The sequence below is a fragment of the Dama dama genome, chromosome 20 (genome assembly GCF_033118175.1).
Source record: "Dama dama isolate Ldn47 chromosome 20, ASM3311817v1, whole genome shotgun sequence".
NCBI classification, from domain to species: Eukaryota; Metazoa; Chordata; class Mammalia; order Artiodactyla; family Cervidae; genus Dama; species Dama dama.
Window position 1 is genome coordinate 57,580,439 of NC_083700.1, and position 19,780 is coordinate 57,600,218.

Below are 19,780 nucleotides of genomic sequence, written 5' to 3' on the forward strand. Positions count from 1 at the left end.
AGAAATTGCCTTCACAAGTACAAAATCTGAAGAGGTTTTTGTTACCGGCCTTTGAGAGAAGTAGACTTTGGGGCCCCTAGAAACTGAGATGTTCAGGCTCCTTCACTGACAAATTCAGTGGGAAATAAACAGGTTCTGTTTTGAGTATGTACAAATAGTCTGTAGTATGTAAAAATAGTATGTAAAAATAGTCTGAAGGACCTACGTCAAACTTAATAATAATTTCCCATAAGGAAAGGGAGAAGAGAAAAGCCAACGATGGATAAGAGAGGGAGAAAGAGGGCTTCAACTTTTTAAATTCAGCTTTTGTGAAATATAATTTCCATACAACAAAATTCACAAGCTTTAAATGTACAGTTCAATGGGCTTTGACAAATGTGTACAGTTGCATTAAGTCCAATAGAACTTTTTTCATATTTGACTCATACAAAAAACTTGTGTTACGTATTTTTATAACATATTTTAGTTTATAGTTTAAAAATATGTTTTTAGAAGAACTGTTTGAAATTATGTAATCATACATCACTTCATTTCTTAAGTAGCTTACAAAGATGGAAGGAGTATAGCAAAATAACCTAACTGGAAATGAAAGGGAAAGATGGTGTAAAAGGGGAACAATAATTTAAATTGGAGCCAAGTTTGATAATGTAAACTGTGAATTCTCATTTCCTCTTTACATGTAGGACAATTAGACTTTAAGTTTCCAATCAGTCATCTTCTCTTGTATGTTTGAAAGCTTCATTGAGTTTAGGCTCCTGTTTAGCAAATCCAATTTGCTATCCTTCCTTTTAAGTATTCATGATACCTTATACCATTAGTGTATTTCAAAAGCTCATTGAAAGCTAATCCTCAAATATTGTCTGCCATGAGAAAACAAGAGCTACATGAGCCAAATTTTAAAACTAAAGTTATCCGTGGTACTAACAAAGAAAGTGGAGGGTGACTTAAAGTGACTTTCTATGAAAGGCCAACTTATGCTGAAATTCAAGAACCAAGTCTTATAAAACCATGAAGCCATACATTGATATGAATCAGCCAAACCCACTGAAATGTTGTGAAGTAATTAGCCTCCAACTAATAAAAAAAAAATTTTTTAAAAATAATAAAAAAAAGAATCTGCCTTGCAATGCAGGGAATGTGGGTTCAACCCCTGGTCTGGAAACTAAGGCCCCACATGCTACAGGGCAGCTAAGTCTGCCCTCCACAACTACTGAGCCCACATGCAGCACAACTCAACAAAGATCCCCTGTGCCACAACTAAGACCCAACACCACCAAATAAATAAATAAAAAAAATTTAAAGTCTAAAAAAACAACAAAAACCATGAAGCCCTCTGTATAGGGCAGTGGTTTGCTACAGCCAGCTTACCCAGGCCAACTGTTACATTTTGGGGAATCTTGACAGGTGCTTATTAAACACATCTATTATTAAAAATCAAATTGCATAAACTAATGACTAAATAAATTTTGTTTTAAAAAAGGTAATAACTTCCTAGTTATATTATTACATTTTACCATTAGCCGTGCCCTTATGGTTGTTTCCATCTCTTTGGGTATATGGTAGTGTCATATAACAGTGCCCATGCACATCCCTTCCCAATGCCGTATTCAATAATATCACAGTGGTAACTTGAAATTGGCTTCGGTGAGCGTGTTTGCACCACAGAAATCAGCAAAGCTACAAAACAGGACTTCATTTATCATTTTACTGATTTTCTAGACATAAGAAAGTGATGGAGAAATTTTTTAAACTTTTAATTTTGTATTGGGGTATGTGTGCTCAGTCACTAAGTCAAGTCCAACTCTTTGTGACCCCACGGCCTATAGCCCTCCAGGTTTCTCTGCCCATGGAATTCCCAAGCAAGAATACTGGAGCAGGCTGCTGTTTCCTTCTCCAGTATTGAGGTGTAGCCAATTAACAATGTGATAGTTTCAAGAGAGCAGGGAAGGGACTCAGCCATACATGTACATGTATCCTTTCACCCCTAAACACCCCCTCCCACCCAGGCTGCCACATAACACTGGCAGAGTTCCATGTGCTACAGTGGGTCCTTGTTGGTTATCCATTTTAAATATAGTAGTGTGTACATGTCCATCCCAAATTCTGATGGGAAAAATTTTAATTATGCAGATTAAACTTAAAAGTGTATCATGTGTGTAACCATTACATCCAGGGAAAATGAGGAAATATTCTTCCAGTATTCAAAAGCTACTGTGCACTTTACCAATGAAGTCACTTACATCGTTGCCAAACATTGTTTCATCCGTCTTACTATTGTTAACAAAATATCACCCAGCAGCCATTTTGGAATTGACTAATTGCTAATTTGTCAGTTGCAACTGTTGGTTTGGCCTCAAATGCACAAACTGCAGAAATCAACAAAAGCATTCTGTGAGAATAAATTGGCAATATGAAAATTACAGTCAGGAGCGCTGAAGTCTTCATTATTATTTGTAGATTATATGCTACCCATCCTTTATAATACAGTAAAATTTATAGTAAACTTCTATGGGTATATTAGGCATATATTTTTCCCCGCATTTACCAGCATACTACCACCTGGAGCTGAAGATCTCAGGGCACTGAACATATGCTAAAGACTTTTTTCTTTAGCCTGTACCCAGGCTTTGAGTACAGTTTTGTAGAGCAATTAGAAGTCCCGATGGTGATTTTCTTCACACTGTTCCAGAAAAGAAACAAAAAAGAATGCTCTTTTGTGTGCACAGACTCTCCTCTAACCCCCAAGCAACTCTTTCACAAATGGCCAAGCACACCAAGTCGAGGATTTTGAATGTCTCAAAGTAAAACAATCACAGTTATTGCAAAAAAAAAGTTTAAATGGGCACCTGATGAGATAACCAAGGAATCATGTGCTCACGTAGACTAAGCATTAATCCACCAGGGGTGGGGTCCGCGTCAGCAGAGCTGGACATGGGCATCATTACAAAGTGTGCATGTTTGGCCATTTCTCATCTCTCACCTTTGAGCTTGCCCCTCTGCTGCTCTAGAGGTGATAATGCCTCTTCACCCACTGTCCTTTTCTATTCCTGAAGACTTTTCTCTTCCTTCATCTACTTAAAAAATAGAGTAGCTATCTCTGAGGAAACCAACCTTTGTAGTCTAATAGCAAACTCAGACAACTTCAGGGGTCAGACCTTCTCTGTCCAAAATGCACTTACATGCAAACTTTTAAAAATATGTGCATGTCAAATAAACGGTGTCTACAGGAAAAATTAGCTCACAGACTCAATTAGTGAGCTCTGAGTCTAATCTTTCAAGGGCAATTCGCAAAGGTGGCAGATTCATGTGACCACAAAATGGTGGGCATTTGGAGGCTGACTCATCTGGACCTGGATCCTGGATTTCTGTCTTCATGTGTGACCTTGGACAAATTACTGAATTTGTCTGAACCTTGGCTTTCTCATCTGTAAAATGAATTGTTGAAGAAAGGAGTGAAAACAGATAAACCATCAATAATTAGAAGATAGCTCAATAAACACTTCAATTCTTTCTTGTTATTGAATGACCCAAGGGAAACTGAAAGATCATCCAGTTCCCAATACCCAGGGAAGTTAATTTTTGATGATGAGATTTTAGGAGCTGAATTTAGGGTATAAGTATCTGGAGAAGCAAAGCCAGGGCATGACCTCAGTAGTCAAGTAGGCAGCTGTCTACCGTACTTATTCAAGACATAAGGATAAGACTGTGGGGGATTTGCATCTGCTACACAGCTAGTCATAGAGAAGCATGGCAGGGGGAAGAAGGGAGGGAAGAATGCTAGACTTTGCATTTGGGGAGGGGTGCTTTGGTATGATTTTTTTCCTCTCCATTCCTTGAGTCAAAAATTTAAATCAGGGCTGTAACTCACCCAGAGAACTGATACTTGTTCCTTCTGCCCCTACTCTGTTCCTCAGCCCTCCACAGAGCTCAGAGTGGTCTAATAAGAGTTGAGAGGGGCGGGTTGGGGCGCGGTGGTGCGGGCCCCAGCCTTCCACAGAAACCATTGTGTTTGAGGATTCCTTCCGGAAATAGTTTTTGTGACTTGTGGTTGTAGTTTGAATAACAGAAGAAATATTTCCTCCACATTTTCATGTGGCCCATATGATCTGAGTAAAAGCAGCAGCTCCAAACATGAGATAATTTATGGAGGAAATGTCAGCTAGCTTGGAAGGAAATATTTGGCATTGAAAGTTTGCCCAGATTTAACTAGAAAGAACCATGCAACTTCATTCTTAGGATCTATACAACCCATCAATTCAGAGAGGTTGTTTAAAAGGCAGCCTCACTCGGGTTGTATTCATTTTGAGCTGATCCATGGAAACACTATCAAAAAATGAAAACATGATATCAATTCTAGAATGTCATTCATAGCTATTTGACTGAGCCTTAAAAGGACTGCCAGGACTTGATGCCTGGTATATTGTCAATTCTCAATAAACTCTTGATGGATGGGTAGATAAATAAATGTATGAATGATTTTAGATGTCCAGGAGCAATGAAAAGTGTGCTTGACATCATATACTGTATATCTCAATAGAATCTATAATGAGTGGTTTCATTGAGTTGGTTCCACTTTGATATGCTAAGATGAATATCTATGTATGCTTCATAGGAAGATCCGGTATGAGCAAGCCAAAAATGTGCTTTGTTTCCTAAACATCTTTAATCACCTTCTGTACAACTTTGCTTTGGTATTTGACCAATGCGTCCTACGTTGTTCTGTGAAACAACATAGCCTGGGAACTTCTTCAAAATAAGTGATGTAGTACAAAGAAACCATGAGTAAGTAACAAGTGAGCGAATGAAATTGCCTTCCAGACCCTTGGATGAGAAAATTCCCAGAAATGTTGGGAACTGCCGGAAATGCCTGGTTGTTAATGCAACTAGCCATGCAAATTATCTTGGGCTGGAAGCCAGACGTTTCCCACTCTGTTTTGTGACAGCTCCCCTCTGGGGAGCAATGTGGGTTCCTTCGGATGAGCAGCTGTGTAACAGACCACGAGGACGTGGCCAAGATGATTCTCAGAGCCATTTCCTCCCAGGGCTGCGTGCCTTCTTAGTTAAGGAGATGCCTGTGTCAGAAGTGACGCTGACTTTCATTTTACTGCTAGTTTACCCTTGACCTGGCTTCAATTATAGATTATCATCTTCTGAAGGCAGAATCCATGCCCAGGTTAACTTGGCATCTTGTCTAGGTTCCCAACCTTCCACTGCCATCGTGCCAGGCCTGAAGGGGGAGCTCCAGAAAGACAGTGGAATTGGACAGCATGCCAGTTGTATCCTGTCCTGAGTAGTTCAATTGGTAAAAACTACACCTGCAGTGCAGGAGACCCGGTTTTGGTTCCTGGGTCGGGAAGATCCCCTGGAAAAGCGATAGGCTACCCACTCCAGTATTCCTGGGCTTCCCTGGTGGCTCAGCTGGTAAAGCATCTGCCTGCAATGCAGGAGACCTGGGTTTGATACCTGGCTTGGGAAGATCCCCTGGAGGAGGTCATGGCAACCCACTCCAGTATTCTTGCCTGGAGAATCCCATGGACAGAAGAACTTGGCGGGCTACAGTCCATGGGGTGGCAAAGAGTCAGACACGACTGAGCAACTAGGCACAGCACAGCACACACGGTGAGTGGAATAACTCCTTTGGGAAATGGCAAAAGTCAGAAAAGAAGTTCAGAACAGCGATTTAGCCTTCAGCTCTTCCCCCGAAGCCCTGTAGAAATCCTGTGTGTTACCCGGAATCCAGGGCCTCTGGGGACCTTGTAGCATGTACATGGTTTAGGGGCTTTCTCCTTTTCATTCTGGCTCCCAGGGCAGTGAGAAGCAGGAAGTACAGTCCCTTGGGTTAAAAGAACACTTTACACACAGCTTTGGAGCAATACACCTCCTCCACCCCTTTTTAGGAAAAAATGTTGGGACATAGAACTAAACAGCCCAACAGCCACATTCTCGGGATATTTGAAATGATGCTCATCTTTTAACAAAGGCTGCCGAGCATCCACAAAGCAGACGCAAAGCCTGTTTCTCCTCCTCATGGTGGCTCCATCATTGAGCTCTTAGAGGTGATGCCCTGCCAGGAGGGCTACAAGCACCTCCTCATATCCTCACAGTGCCGTTCCAGCACAACAGGGGAAAGATGCTAGATAGACACACAATCTCTTGAATCTTTTTCTGTGCATTCCCCTCTGGATGGCAAGCACCCTGCGTTCTGTATATACATACATCTCCTGAATCCAGCTATAAATAAACGCAAGCTGTCTTATTCAGACAATAACAACACATAAGAAAAAAGACAATAATGACTAACAGGAAAAGAAAAACCTGTTCTTTGTCCCAAAAGATGGAAATCCTTTGTGTTTAGAATAAGTACCTTTAGCTTTTTCATGGAAAAAATGTAATTTTTTGTTTATTATCTATAGTTGCCATTTCCTAAATCCTTTTAATTTAGAAAGACTACGCCTGACAGAGCTTTTGTAATTTTTCTTCGATAGTTAAGCAGGACTACTCACTGCTCCAAACGGGGTCTGTTCTATTATTAAAAGTCATTTCTTTTGGCATATTTTTAAACCTGTCTTAAAATGATAACCATGGGGCCTTGATAAATTAATTGCAAAGCTTCTCCTAAGGTGGCCTTGTTGGTTTCATTTAGACATTTATTTTAAGAGTATCTCTCAATAGAATTTATCAGTGAATTACTTTATGTATTCCCAGCATTAAAGTATTTCCCCACTAAGAATATTATAATTCCTTTCCTCATAGTGGTGAAAAAAAGTGAAACTATCCTCAAACAATGTTAGGTTGGGTCCTGACCCTTATGTCAGTAATTTTAGGAATGTCCCCACCAGAAGTTATAAATCATACATATAAGACCCGGAAGGGAGAGAAACATTAAAGAGTAAGGAAAAACAGCTATTAGAATTTCACATAAACACCGTTAACTGAAGAACAACAAATCAAGTACATAGGAAGCGGGGGTGGTAATGTCCAAACTAGAAGCTTGAGGGGGGCGAGGGGGTGGATAGGAGGGAGCATGATGGGAGCTGAAGGCCGGCTAAGCAAAGCACAGCAGGAAAGGAAGTGTTCCATCTCCGTTATTCCAGAGAAACTGGGCACTTTCTGAGGTAGGCATAGCCTTGGAGATTCTAGTTTGTCCCTTCATGGTTAAACAAGAAGTCAGCACTGATAACATCCTTGATAACACTTCCTCTGGAATGCACAACATTCCATGTTTCTGCTTCATAGTCACCCCCGGACAAGCATGAGTCAGACTGAGAGGTGGGAAATTTGCCAGGCTGCTCATGGGACCATTGAAGTTATAGTCAGGCCTGTGAGGTATGGACTTGCTATGCTTCTTTCTCTTTCAGCTCATCTTGTACTAAGAGCCGTAGGTGATTTCTTTACCTCAAAACAGACTATCTTTAGTGTGAGGTTCAAGGGCAAAGTTTGCTAGAACAGTAGATGGGACTGCAGGCTGGACACGTGAACCCCGTTTGTCTGATCATGCTGTGGTAAAATACTAGTAGCTAATTAAGGGATTAATACAGTGCCTAATTGTATTCATTATCTTCATTTACCTTGCATAATAAATGTGTGAAAGACCATTATTACCCCAATTTTATAGATGACGAGTCTGCAGTACATGTGGTCGCAAAGAGTCGGACACAACTGAGAAACTGAACAACAATAGATGAGGAAACGAAGAAGTGGAAAAAAAAAAAAGAGCTTGAATTTCTATAGCTTACAAAGGAGAGAACTGAGACTCAAACCCGGGTCTTACTCCAGAGTTCATGGTCTTAATGTGTCCCCTCCCACACAATGATAAAGGGAAGCTACTATTACTGTGTTTTGAAAGCAACCAAAAGAAAGTCTGCATAAGATATAATTAAATAGCAATTCCTAAGAGAAGAGAGTTACTTGGGTCTGGATTTTTTTCTCTTAAACATGCCTTTTCATATTATTTTGCAGCATATCCATTTCAAAAAGAAAGCTAAGTTGAATATATTGATAATTTGCTTAGACTAGTTCTTAATTGTCCATGTGCTGAATGGCTGTTGCTGCTGTGCTGTTCTCAGTCATGTCTGACTCTTTGCAACCCTATGGATTGTAACCTGCCAGGATCCTCTGTCCATAAGATTTTCCAGGCAAGAATACTGAAGTGGGTTGCCATTTCCTCCTTCAGGGGATCTTCCCAACCCAGGGATAGAACCTGATTCTCTTTCATCTCCTGCATTGGCAGGCAGATTCTTTACCACTGGGAAGCCCATATGTATTGAACAGGTCTAAGGTTTCTCAGTCTAGGTGTTAAAGAAGAGCCCACCCTACTGGTGGGTGATTCATCCTATGGGTCTATCCCCTCAGGGAACAATTTAAATTAAAAACCGCAAGAGAGATGTCCAGTCAAGTCCAAACTGTACCATGCCATAGTAGGATTGCACATGAAAAGAGAATAAATAGTGCCATGATTAATGGTACCATGGTCAGTTTTTATCATAAATTAAAAGTAGCAAATAAGTGAAAAATAAACGATATGGTACTTTGTAGGACAAAGATTTTGCTGCAGCTCTGGAGGTTAAGAAAGAGCAAAGTGAGATGATTAATCAATTAAGTTTTGAGTTGCACAAATCTGTATTTAAATCTACCTGCATGAGCTTGGTCAAGTTTTTTGACCTCTCTCAGTCCATTTTCTTGATCTGTAAAATGGGAATTTGGGGATTCAATAATATAATAATTGTTAGCATGGTGCCCTGCTTGTTCTTATTGTAATACAATTGTCTATTTGTCTGACAGTCTCCTCCAGTAGGCTGTGACCTCTTCAAAAACTGGATATTTTCCTGTTTACCTTCACATCTCTGAGCCTTTGATACAGTGCTTAAGCTCATCCCCACTCCCGATGTTTCCTTCTCTATGAAGGATATTCCACATTACTTCTGGTTTCTGTCTGCCCTTGACATAGTTCCCACTAGGAAAAGAGAATGGTTTACCTGATGGTGAGTCATGAAGACCTTACCATCTATACTCTTCACATCCTGTCTCTTCTGCTCTTTCCCAACATAAATCTTACTGTCCAGTGGCTCTGTGACTGAATGTGCAAGAGACTTAACTCTGGGCTGCAGTAATATGAGGCCCATTTCCACACAGATATCGAGGGGTAAAGGAAGACCTAGCTGGAAATGTAGACTAGAATCAGACAATGAAAAGATCTTGTTGTACCTTCATGGCATGACATTTTGGCAGATTCTTTCAGACATATAGAAAAGGACAAAGAATGAAAAGAAGCTACAAGAGTAAGCCCAAAATAATACTTGTTTTCATTTTTGATGTTTGGATATTTTTGACATTATGGGGTGGGAGTAGGGGGGTGGGGGAGGTTGTTATTTGCATTTTTGTTTTAATTTGTTGAGGGGCTGAAGATGAGATACCAATATTTTTAATTCTTTATAGAATTCATCTGTCTTATTTTTAAGTTGTTTTATACTAGGGTACTCGGAGAAGGCAATGGCACCCCACTCCCATACTCTTGCCTGGGAAATCCCACGGATGGAGGAGCCTGGTGGGCTGCAGTCCATGTCGTGGCTAAGAGTCGGACACGACTGAGCAACTTCACTTTCACTTTTCACTTTCATGCATTGGAGAAGGAAATGGCACCCCACTCCAGTGTTCTTGCCTGGAGAATCCCAGGGATGGGGGAGCCTGGTGGGCAGCTGTCTATGGGGTCGCACAGAGTCGGACACGACTAAAGCGACTTATCAGCAGCAGCAGCAGCAGCATACTAGGGTACTAATAAACCCTTCACTTGATGAATAGACTTGCTAAGTCGGTTTTTCTCCAAGTGTGGTCCAGGGACCATCTCCCTCAGAATTACCCAGGGGGACCTCAGAATACAAATTTCTGTTCCTCACCTCAAATCTGTCAAACTAGAATCCCTAGGGGTAAGACCTTGGAATATGATTTTAACATTCAACTCCCCCAGGGGATTTTTATGCTCATTTTATTTAGGACAGCACCTGATAACAGACAAGTGAATTCAGTTTATTAATAAATGCACCTAGAAGAAGAAATTATGTCTGTGCCTGTATGTGTGCAGTTCTTGCTAAATCAGTTAACTGACCATTCTGATTGTTGCTATAGTCCTTTTCCCTATAGACCAGAGCAGTCCTGCTAACTCAGCCAAAGATATCATCAAAACCCCAGTGCGGCCTTTTGTCTGTGTGTCTTTCTGATAGATCTATGAACAAAAACTAGAAAAAAATAATCATTTTAGAACCCTTAAAAACACTTTTAAAAGAACCCTTACAATTCTTCCAAAGAACCATAGTTACATCTGGTTTTCCTTTTCTGGTTTTAAGTGACTGGAGGTAATGGACAAACTTCAACACAGAGGAGAATGCTTAGGTGTAGGTTGCAAGTTTTTATCCTGCCACACTGCCCGCCTGTTGGCTGATGTGGGAGACACTCTGCTTAGGCCCGCTTTGTATCTTTCTATAGATCATGCAACAGATGAGTGATCATCGCTACGACAAACTCACGGTGCCTGATGACACGGCCGCAAACTGCCTATACCTGAATATCCCCAGCAAAGGCCACATCTTGCTGCACCGAACCCCAGAAGAGTACCCAGAAAGTGCAAAGGTAATAAAACATCCTTCCTGCCACAGTAGCTGGGGAGACCTCCTCGAAGCCTTCCTGCCTAAGGATTTTTTTGACGATCGAGTGATAAATAACAGGGGCTTCCTTTCCCCCTATACACATCATTAGGAAAGCCAAAAGGATAACATAATTGAGGGCCAAAGGAAAGTTTATTTAGCTCGCTCTTCTCATTAGTGTCATTGGTCAGTAATGCAAGCAGAGTAATTGAGATGATCATGCCTGGTATTCAGAGCCTTCAAATGAGTATTGGATCTCCCGAGTCTGTGCTCCAGCTCTGATTAAATGTACTTTCTGACACTCACATGCCCATCAAGCATAGAGACCTACGCAGGTCAACTGTGTTATTATTTCTGACAAATCTCAGCTACCCCTCATCAGAGGGTCATTTATTCCTTAAGGCAGAGAAGTAGGAATGACCCAAGAGAAGAGTGCTCATTGTTAGGGCTGCAGAAAAGCAGGGGCTACCATCCTAGGCAGCAAAGTCTTAAAAGGAGAGAGCAGGAAGAAATATAAAATATTGCACACTCAGAACCAGCCCTACAAGTATCTCTTCATTTGTGTTCTAAACAGGGAATTGCCTCCTCAGTATGGAATTCTTTCCTGGTCTGAGAGAAAGACTGGTCTTCCCAGCCTTTCAGAGCACGCTGCCAGTCTTACCTGTATACTTTAGTAATTTCAATTTAATCACACCAAACAGATCCAAGGGTGCTCATCCATAGATCCTTCATGGGTTCATATCCTTTTAAGGCATTTCAGCATCATCTCTGCCCAAAGGAACAAGATATCTATACAAAGCATTACAGAAGAACCTTAGTAGCCATTGATCTCTCTTTTTTATATGCATGTATCTTAGGTTTTTATAAACTGTTTATAAAACAGTTTTGCTACCTTTTAAAAATTCAGCACTATATAATTACTAGGCTGATTCTCATAATCAGGATCTCTCTCAGCAGATTAAAAAGGGAGAAGGGGAGGAGGATAAACAGATTTTTTTTTTCATGGCCAGAAGTGTGAATCTGAGGAAAATAGAGGACCTCTGACCCTCCCAGACTGTGTCTTGACCCGCTCTCAGATGAATACTGGATCTCATACCTTAATGTACATCAAAGTTGTTAAAAATACAGGTTCCTGGACTCCCACCCTGGAATCTGCAGTATCAAAAAGCACCCTGGTCACTGAACTTACTTGGGGAAATGGAGCTCTGGATGGTTCATACCTACCTGATTCCTGATAGTGGAATTCTCATTAACTGCTTCTGAATTCAGCCCTGGGTCTATCACCAAAAACAGTAACACTATTGATGTTTATAGAGGGCTTTCTCTGTGCCAGGCACTGTGCCTGGCATGCTCTATGCATTGTCTTATTCATCCATTCAGCCCATGCAGGCACTAATATTATTCCAGTCTTACAGAGAAATAATCCCATGGGGATGCTAATTGACGGAAATTGCACTTGAAACCATGAGTTGACAGAATTGGGGCTGGAACGCAGCTCTAATTCCAGCACTCTTAATTAACCATGTACCGAATTTTAAGGAACCACGTACACTCTACAGAAGCATGGTGGATTGGTTTTAGACAGTATATTTTCAAGTGATTTTTTTTTAAACTTTGATCTGATTTATCATCAGACAAAAATCTGTTTACTGTTTATTTGAAGGCTTGACACATGCTTTCTTTCTATTCATGTCAAAAGATGCTCTAAAATTCACACCTATCATTTTAAAAGCACTTTGACCTGAAACCCTTCACTTAAATCATATCTTGGCAAGTGTTTCTAGTTGGCTTGTTAAGGAAAGAAACATTATAGTTGAGAGGGTTTTACAGTGTGGAGAGAGAGTCATACTCAGACTGAAATCAAGGCCACAGCCTCATATATCACTTAATCCAGCACTGACAAGGGCAGAATAAAGGCCTTTCTAGTAACAACCACATTTCTGACACATCTTTGGCTTTGAGGTTAGAGCAGAGAGCTAGCGGTTAACCAGTGCTGCTCGCTTCATGGGTTTCGCTGTGGGCATGGGTGTGGTCTCAGTGTCATGCATACCTTGGGGTTCCCTGTATGGAAAGCCTAAACTCACAGGCTAAATGAATTATCTGTCCCAGGCAGAGGTTGGGGGGGGGGGGGGGGCAGGGAAAACAGAGGCAGCAACTGAACCTTCTCTGCTTTTCCTTGATTCCTCCTACAGGTTTATGAAAAGCTGAAGGACCATATGCTGATCCCCGTGAGCAATTCTGAACTTGAAAAGGTGGACGGGCTGCTGACCTGCTCCTCGGTTTTAATTAACAAGAAAGTAGACTCCTGAGCCGCAGTCCCTCCCTTGTATCCGGCAGTACTGCATTCCTAAGGCCGGTAACTGTACCCACTCCTGCCGTTTTGGTTGACAATCTCCTGTGCCACTGCGCCACTAACCCTGGTTTACAATTCTAAGTTTCATTCCTTGGTTCTGCACCTCCCCCACCCCCTCCCCTCACAGTGGTACCTAAACTGTGGATTTGCTCAACGAGTTAAGCAATCTAGAAACTATAGAGCTAATGAACTATTGAAATGTGATTAATACTAGTAAGGAAACACTTGTTTTAGTGTTTGTATTATCTGTGTGAAAATCATTTAGTTGCCAATATATGCTGAAGAATGTCTTCGTGATCAGTCAGATAAACTGGGTTTTCTTTCTGTATGTCATTAATCGTCTCTGGCTCCTGTGAAATTCCCTGGTCCAGGGATCCTCTCCTTTTCCCTCTTTTTTCTTCTTTTCCTACTTCTGTCACCGTCACCTTGACCTGGGGTAGAATCCGGGGTCTCGCCTTCTCCACACCTTCCTGCAAGTGGACTCTGTCTTTCATTTGTCTTCTCTGCCTCACGGCTGCATCTTCTGCCATCACACCACTCACCCCCAAAAGGGTCCAATAGGCACCTTAGCAGAACTGTGACGAAAATCAGAGCAGCTGTTGAGGGGAGACTTAACTACAGAGAGGCAATCCCCGATGGAGATTGCCCCAGAGATCTAAATTCCAGAAGTGGGGCACCACACCTAGGAAGGTGAATTCAGCATCAGATGGTTGCTAGGGGGCTGCAGATCAAGAAGCTTGGAAACAGTCCATGGGTACAACATTTCAGGAAGTCTTTAAGTCACATTCCACATTCCATGAATTTTTGCTTTATTACTGGCCATTTCCAGACCTTGAGGAATAGACTGAATTTTTTTCATTTAACTCACTTTCATTTCCCCCTGTTGTAACTCACCTTGTTTCCACCCCTCTACCCCTACACTTTTCCTGATCTACGGAGTTATTCCTTTCAAGAGAGACATTACATCTAAAAATGATTGTGGATGGGCTAGTGCAAGCCAATTGGAGCGTGTTCAGGAAGTGATAGGCTTGGTGCTTGAAGCCAACCACAGACAGTAGACAATTCTACTTTGAAATATCCATGAACATTTACTGTGGAATTCAATTAAAATTTATTTCCTGTCTGACCTTCCTGTTACACAAGCTTACACTGATACAAATCTCTTAACAAAGAACAAGGCTGCAGCAAAGGGAGAGATAGTTGTCTTTTACTTAAGCCTGAAAGAATCAGCCTTTTAGCAACCCGGGGAAATGGTACTTTCCAAGGAACGGTGACTGATCCAGGCATGTTATCAAACTGCCCAGTCATCTCCACCTTTCCTAGATTGCCTATGGCTTCTTAAGATTCAGTGAGTTTGAGAAATGCTACTTCAAGCCTTGCTCTGCTCACCTACAGGTTTGTAATCAGACATTCCTTACGTTTGGTGACCAAGAGAGAATACCTTCATTTATTCTATCTCCCCCTGAGCGAATGGAAGTAAGAAACCTCTGAGCATACAAGACATCCTTAACCACTGTTTTTTTTATTTGATGATTTTATGTCAGACTTTGAAGAAATTCCTTCTCCTCCTTCTTTTTTCTTTTTGCTTAACTTTAATATTCATATCATGTACAAATATCTAATTTCATGCATCCTATGACTAAAACATATCTTGATCACTGTCATATTTCCAGCTGTCTCATCATGGGTGGACAATGTGTTTTTGCCACAGAGAGAATTAATGTCACTCACATGCTCAAGTTAATAAATAAAAATTGTCCTCAGCAGTTATAGCTGCCCTTTTGGGTTAAATCTGGCCCTATGCTGGCAAAAACAGAAATCCTCCCCGGGAGAGATCAACATCACAAAAACAACCACAGGAAAACGAATGCAATGAGCCACTTCAGGCTCACTAGTAAAGCTAACTGGCTTATGATTTTCAATATCTCTATTTCTATCATTCCAAATTAAAGAACTGTTCTCTATTATGTTTAGTAAATTGAAAGTGGATCAATATTTCTTTTGAACAGTTGGTTCTAACAGAAGGCTGTTTTCACTTCTTCTTTATGTCTTTCCATCTTTCCTTCTCTTTGTCTCAAGAAATCACTTAGAATCTATGTGCCTCTTCTACAGAATCTTATTCTGCACTATTCCATCACCTACAAGACTGGCTTCTTTGGACCCTTTCTGTGATATGATGATGTGGAAACCTAAAATACTTGCAGAATACTAATATTCTTTCTTTGGTGTATTCATCGGCATAATATTATCTTTGAAGAGGAAACACAACCCATTAGCCCATTATATAGGTTCCTCTTTTGTCCCGTGTGATTTACAAGGATAAACTAACAAAAACTGCTTTTTGACATTATAAGAACACTAGAAATTGTATGTAAGTAAATAACAGTTGAGTCAGAATCTCGTGGTCAGTAAGATTCAGCTTACTAAGGACAATATAGAGAAAGTACATGATGCGGCATTATTTCTCAACTGTGACAGATTACTACAGAAATCAGCAGGCAGATCTCTCTCCTGTGTATTGATTGCTCTTTCAAGCTACTGTGAACAGATTCCTAAGGCTATCTCTTCATCCTGAAGGGGGGAAATAGTCTGCAGATGAACAATGTGACTTATTTAGAGTTGCATGTTAATCTTTGTAATTGTTTACTCCTTAACATCCTACAGAACTCAGAAATTATTTCCACATGGTGTTAGACTTATTGTGCATTTTATCTTACTGACCATCCTGTTGCAGGCCATGTATGATTATCCACTCTGTGTGCCAAAACCAGTAATGCCTTTCATGGCCCTTTAGTCCAGAGAAGTTCTGCACTGATTTTAGTCTCTTGCTGTCCTGATCCTACAAGTATACCAATCACGATGGAATAAAGTATGAGTTGTACTGTGCTTGACAGCCTGTGTCTCTTTTTTGCAACAGAAACTTCTATGGTGAATGAAATCACCATTTCCTTGCTATCAGAGATGGGAAGGTTTTGTTTTGTTTTTTCCTATAAGATATGGGATTAGACATACTATATCTGTAAATCAGCTGCCATCCAAAGGTTGGATTAAAATGATAATTGAGGGATACTTCATCTTTCTGGTGCTTAAAAAGTATGCATATTATCCATGCCTGGTCAGGAGACCTTGTTTCCCATGTGTTCCTCCTTGAAAGAGCTTCCCTGGTTTCTTTTACTCCTAACTGTCGTCAGCACATTATAATATGGCTCAGTTATGGAGACAGTTGAACAGTTTTTTTCCTGTGCTCATACAAGAGTTTGGTTTTTTGTCTTGTTTATTTTACAGTAAGCATTTTTTTTTTTTTGAGGAAATTTGAAGGATTTTTAATGAGGCTTCTTATTTCCAACAATTTTTTGTAAACTGAAAGTAGCTTCATTGTTCTCTTTTTTGATTGTAAAGATAATAACTGCTCATCGCAAAAATAAAAATCACACCATCCCCCCCAAAAAACATAAAACATAGGAAAAAATACCCCAAATTTTATCATCTACAGATAGCTACTATTAACATTTTGGAAAAGGACTTCCCTAGTAGTCCAGGGACTAAGACTCAAGTTCCAAATGCAGGGTGCTCAGGTTCAAACCCTGGTCAGGGAACTAGATCCCATATGCTCTAAGAGCCTGCATGCCACAATGAAGATCCTGCATGCTGCAGCTAAGAACTGACACAGCCAAAACAATAATTTTTTTTTTTAATTTTTGGAGAATATCCTCACAGATACAGATATAAATATGGTATAATTTTACATAATTACACTGTTTCATAACCTGCTTCCTTCACTTGGCAATATATTGTGGCCATCTCTCCGTGTCAATAAATATAGATCAACATCAGCAATTTTAACAGCCCTGAATATGTCATGATATGGTTGTAGAGCAGCTCTTTCTAATTTATATGGAATGTTATATAACAGATGTTCATCATGCCCACATTCCTAGTAGCTGGGGTCTTCAGGCTATCAAAAATGTTCTGCATACAAGCTTTCACACACCCGCAGGGTGAGCTCAATCTGTAGCCCTCTTACTGTAACTGAAGGGTGAATGCAAAAGCCCACCAGAAGCACAGACCAATACTAAAATCCCTTGGAGAGTTCATTGATTTAGTCACATCTCTCAGTTGATGACGCGTTGGTTAGTTCTCCATTATTTAGGTGAGTATTAATATGGGTGATGAAGCTAAAAACTGCCAACTGCCACCCCCTGAAAAACTGCTCTGGGCACCCACAGGAAATGGAACCCTCCACCCAAGTGCCAGGGTTCTGGGCTACTCTCAGAGGAGAAAGGAAGACAGCTTTTTATTATTATTTTCTTTTAATTTGGGGCTGTACTGTGCAGTACGCGGGATCTCAGTTCCCCAACCAAGGGTCAAACCCATGCCCCCGCATTGAAAGCTCAGAGACCTAACCACTGGACCACCAGGGAAGTCCCAGGGAGGCACTTTTTAAGGCAAGAATTAGCAGAGCTTCCCTGACTGGTCTTCTTCCCAGCCTTCCAGAAGAATGAAGATAAAAATCCCCTCTCATGACAAGCTTCAGATTCTGAAAATGAAAATTTGCTGGATGAAGAATTCCGATCAACAATCATTTTAGACACATGAGCCAAAAGAGAAGAGGGCGGCGAGGGCGGCAGAGGATGAGACAGTTGGATGACATCACCGATTCAAAGGACATGTTCTTGGGAAAACTCTGGGAGAGAGTGAGGGACAGGGTGGCCTGGCATGCTGCAGTCCATGGGTTGGCAAAGAGTCGCACACAACTTAGTGAATGGACAACAACAACAGCAAACACGTGAGTACTTGTTTAGCAAGTGCCCACACTCCGCCAACCCACTCCAGTATTCCTGCCTGGAGAATCCTATGGACAGAGGAGCCTGGTGGGCTACAGTCCATGGGGTCGCAGAGTTGGACATGACTAAGCGACTGAACACGCACGCACACACACTATGCCAGGCTCCTGGGTGCAGCTTCTGTCTTTCAAGAGCTGACAGTCTGAGAGGGGCAGGAAGGGAAGACCACACACGTACCCAGAAGATGGTGACACAACAGAAGGGAAGGGGACCACCAAAAAGCATGTGCCATGGTGGTCCCTGAGTAGGGGAGAACAGGCGGAGGGCTTAATCTGGCCTTGAAAAGTCAGCTCTGGCTTCAATAAGCCAGGGTGGAGGCCTGGGAAATAGCAAGGGCAAAGGCTGGGAGGTAGGAGAGCAATGGTGTGCACTTCAGAGGCACTTACTGTGTGCCCTTTAACTCTGCTCGGCCCTGGGGATACAGTGGTAACTGCCCCTGCTTTCCTAGAATTTACATCCAAGTAGGAAGATAGACATTAAACAAGTTACAGAAAGCGTAGTAAACATTATGAAAGGAGAATGGGGTTCTCAGAGCACAGGTAGAGCCCAGCAAACGGATTTGTTTGGCTGAAACATGAGACAACAAATACAAGAGCACAGTGAGACAATGGATGTTGGAATGTCAAAGGCTTTGGATATTGGGCAGAATTTGGACTTCCCTGATAGCTCAGTTGGTAAAGAATCCACCTGCAATGCAGGAAACCCCAGTTTGATTCCTGGGTCAGGAAGATCCGCTGGAGAAGGAATAGGCTACCCACTCCTGTATTCTTGGGCTTCTCTTGTGGCTCAGCTGGTAAAGAATCTGCCTGCAATGTGAGAAACCTGGGTTCGATCCATGGGTTAGGAAGAGCCCCTGGAGAAGGAAATGGCTACCCACTCCAGTATTCTGGCCTAGAGAATTCCATGGACTGTATAGTCCATGGGGTCACAAAGAGTCAGACACAACTGAACGACTTTCACTTTCACTCACTTTGGCAGTCTGGGAGTGTCCCCTGAAGACTCTGGGGACAAGAAGTTGAACAAATGGAATATGATATGGTAGCATTGTATACAACAAACGGGAACTAAATCTGGTGTTCTTCTAAACTTAAATCTCCCCAAATATAATTCATCATTGAAATACCTCTTCTCATCACCAAAATGAGAGCTGGGCAATTAACTTTCTATTTTCTCTCCTGAAAAACAGATTAATAACACCTTCCTCTCCCATCTTCAAGGGGATATTTTCAAGGCGAATGAGATAAAAGGACTAGAGGGCTCCTTGGAAGAAAGGTACAATGTAAATATCATTATCATCCTCATTATCCTCATTAACTCCTATCACAACAAGTCTGGAGCCCATCAAAATGTCATCTTCTATTTGACACATCAATCACCTACTCCAGAAATAACACAATTTTCATCACTGATGCCTGCAAGCTGGCCTGACGGCTTCTGTGGTGAATTTGCAGGTTTCCTTGGTCCCCGACAAGGCTGCTCCAAAGATACACCTGCCTTAGGGAACTTTTGGCAAATCGGAATGGTCCTCATCTCCCTTCTCCCTCCAAACACTCATTTCTAACTCATTGAAAGCTAACCACTTAGAACACAAGATAAGGAGGGTTATCAGGCTTTTGGAAGAATGTGTAAGTGCCAACTATGTTAGTCACTATAAATAAATAAAAGATTCAAACCAGTTTGCCCCTTAACCACTTGGTAAAATATAGCCTGGGCTGGCTTGTGACATGAATGCCTACAAGCAGTGATGGGTCCCTAGGTCTTGGGAAGCCCCCTCTATTTATAAATAGAAAGTTTAGTCATTTGGCTATGAATACAGAGAAAGAGTTTGAGTGAATTAACACAGACTTCTGAAGGTGGTTTGCTTTTCCTATGCTTAAACATTTTTTTTAATAATTTTTTTTTTAAGTTCCTGCCCACAGACAAGGACGCCTATTGATTAGAGAGGA

General features: G+C 41.3%; 1 protein-coding gene across 2 annotated transcripts in view; it reads left to right on the top strand.

Moving 5' to 3' along the window:
- DDAH1 (dimethylarginine dimethylaminohydrolase 1) overlaps window positions 1-15,876 on the top strand; it is a 145,983-nt gene extending 130,107 nt beyond the window's left edge. For both annotated transcript variants that reach the window (XM_061121492.1, XM_061121493.1), the window contains exons 5-6: window positions 10,480-10,623; window positions 12,830-15,876. In XM_061121492.1, coding sequence (XP_060977475.1) covers window positions 10,480-10,623; window positions 12,830-12,946 — 261 coding nt within the window. In that variant the 3' untranslated portion in view covers window positions 12,947-15,876. The remainder of the gene's footprint in view (window positions 1-10,479; window positions 10,624-12,829) is intronic.
- Window positions 15,877-19,780: the final 3,904 nt, after the last annotated feature.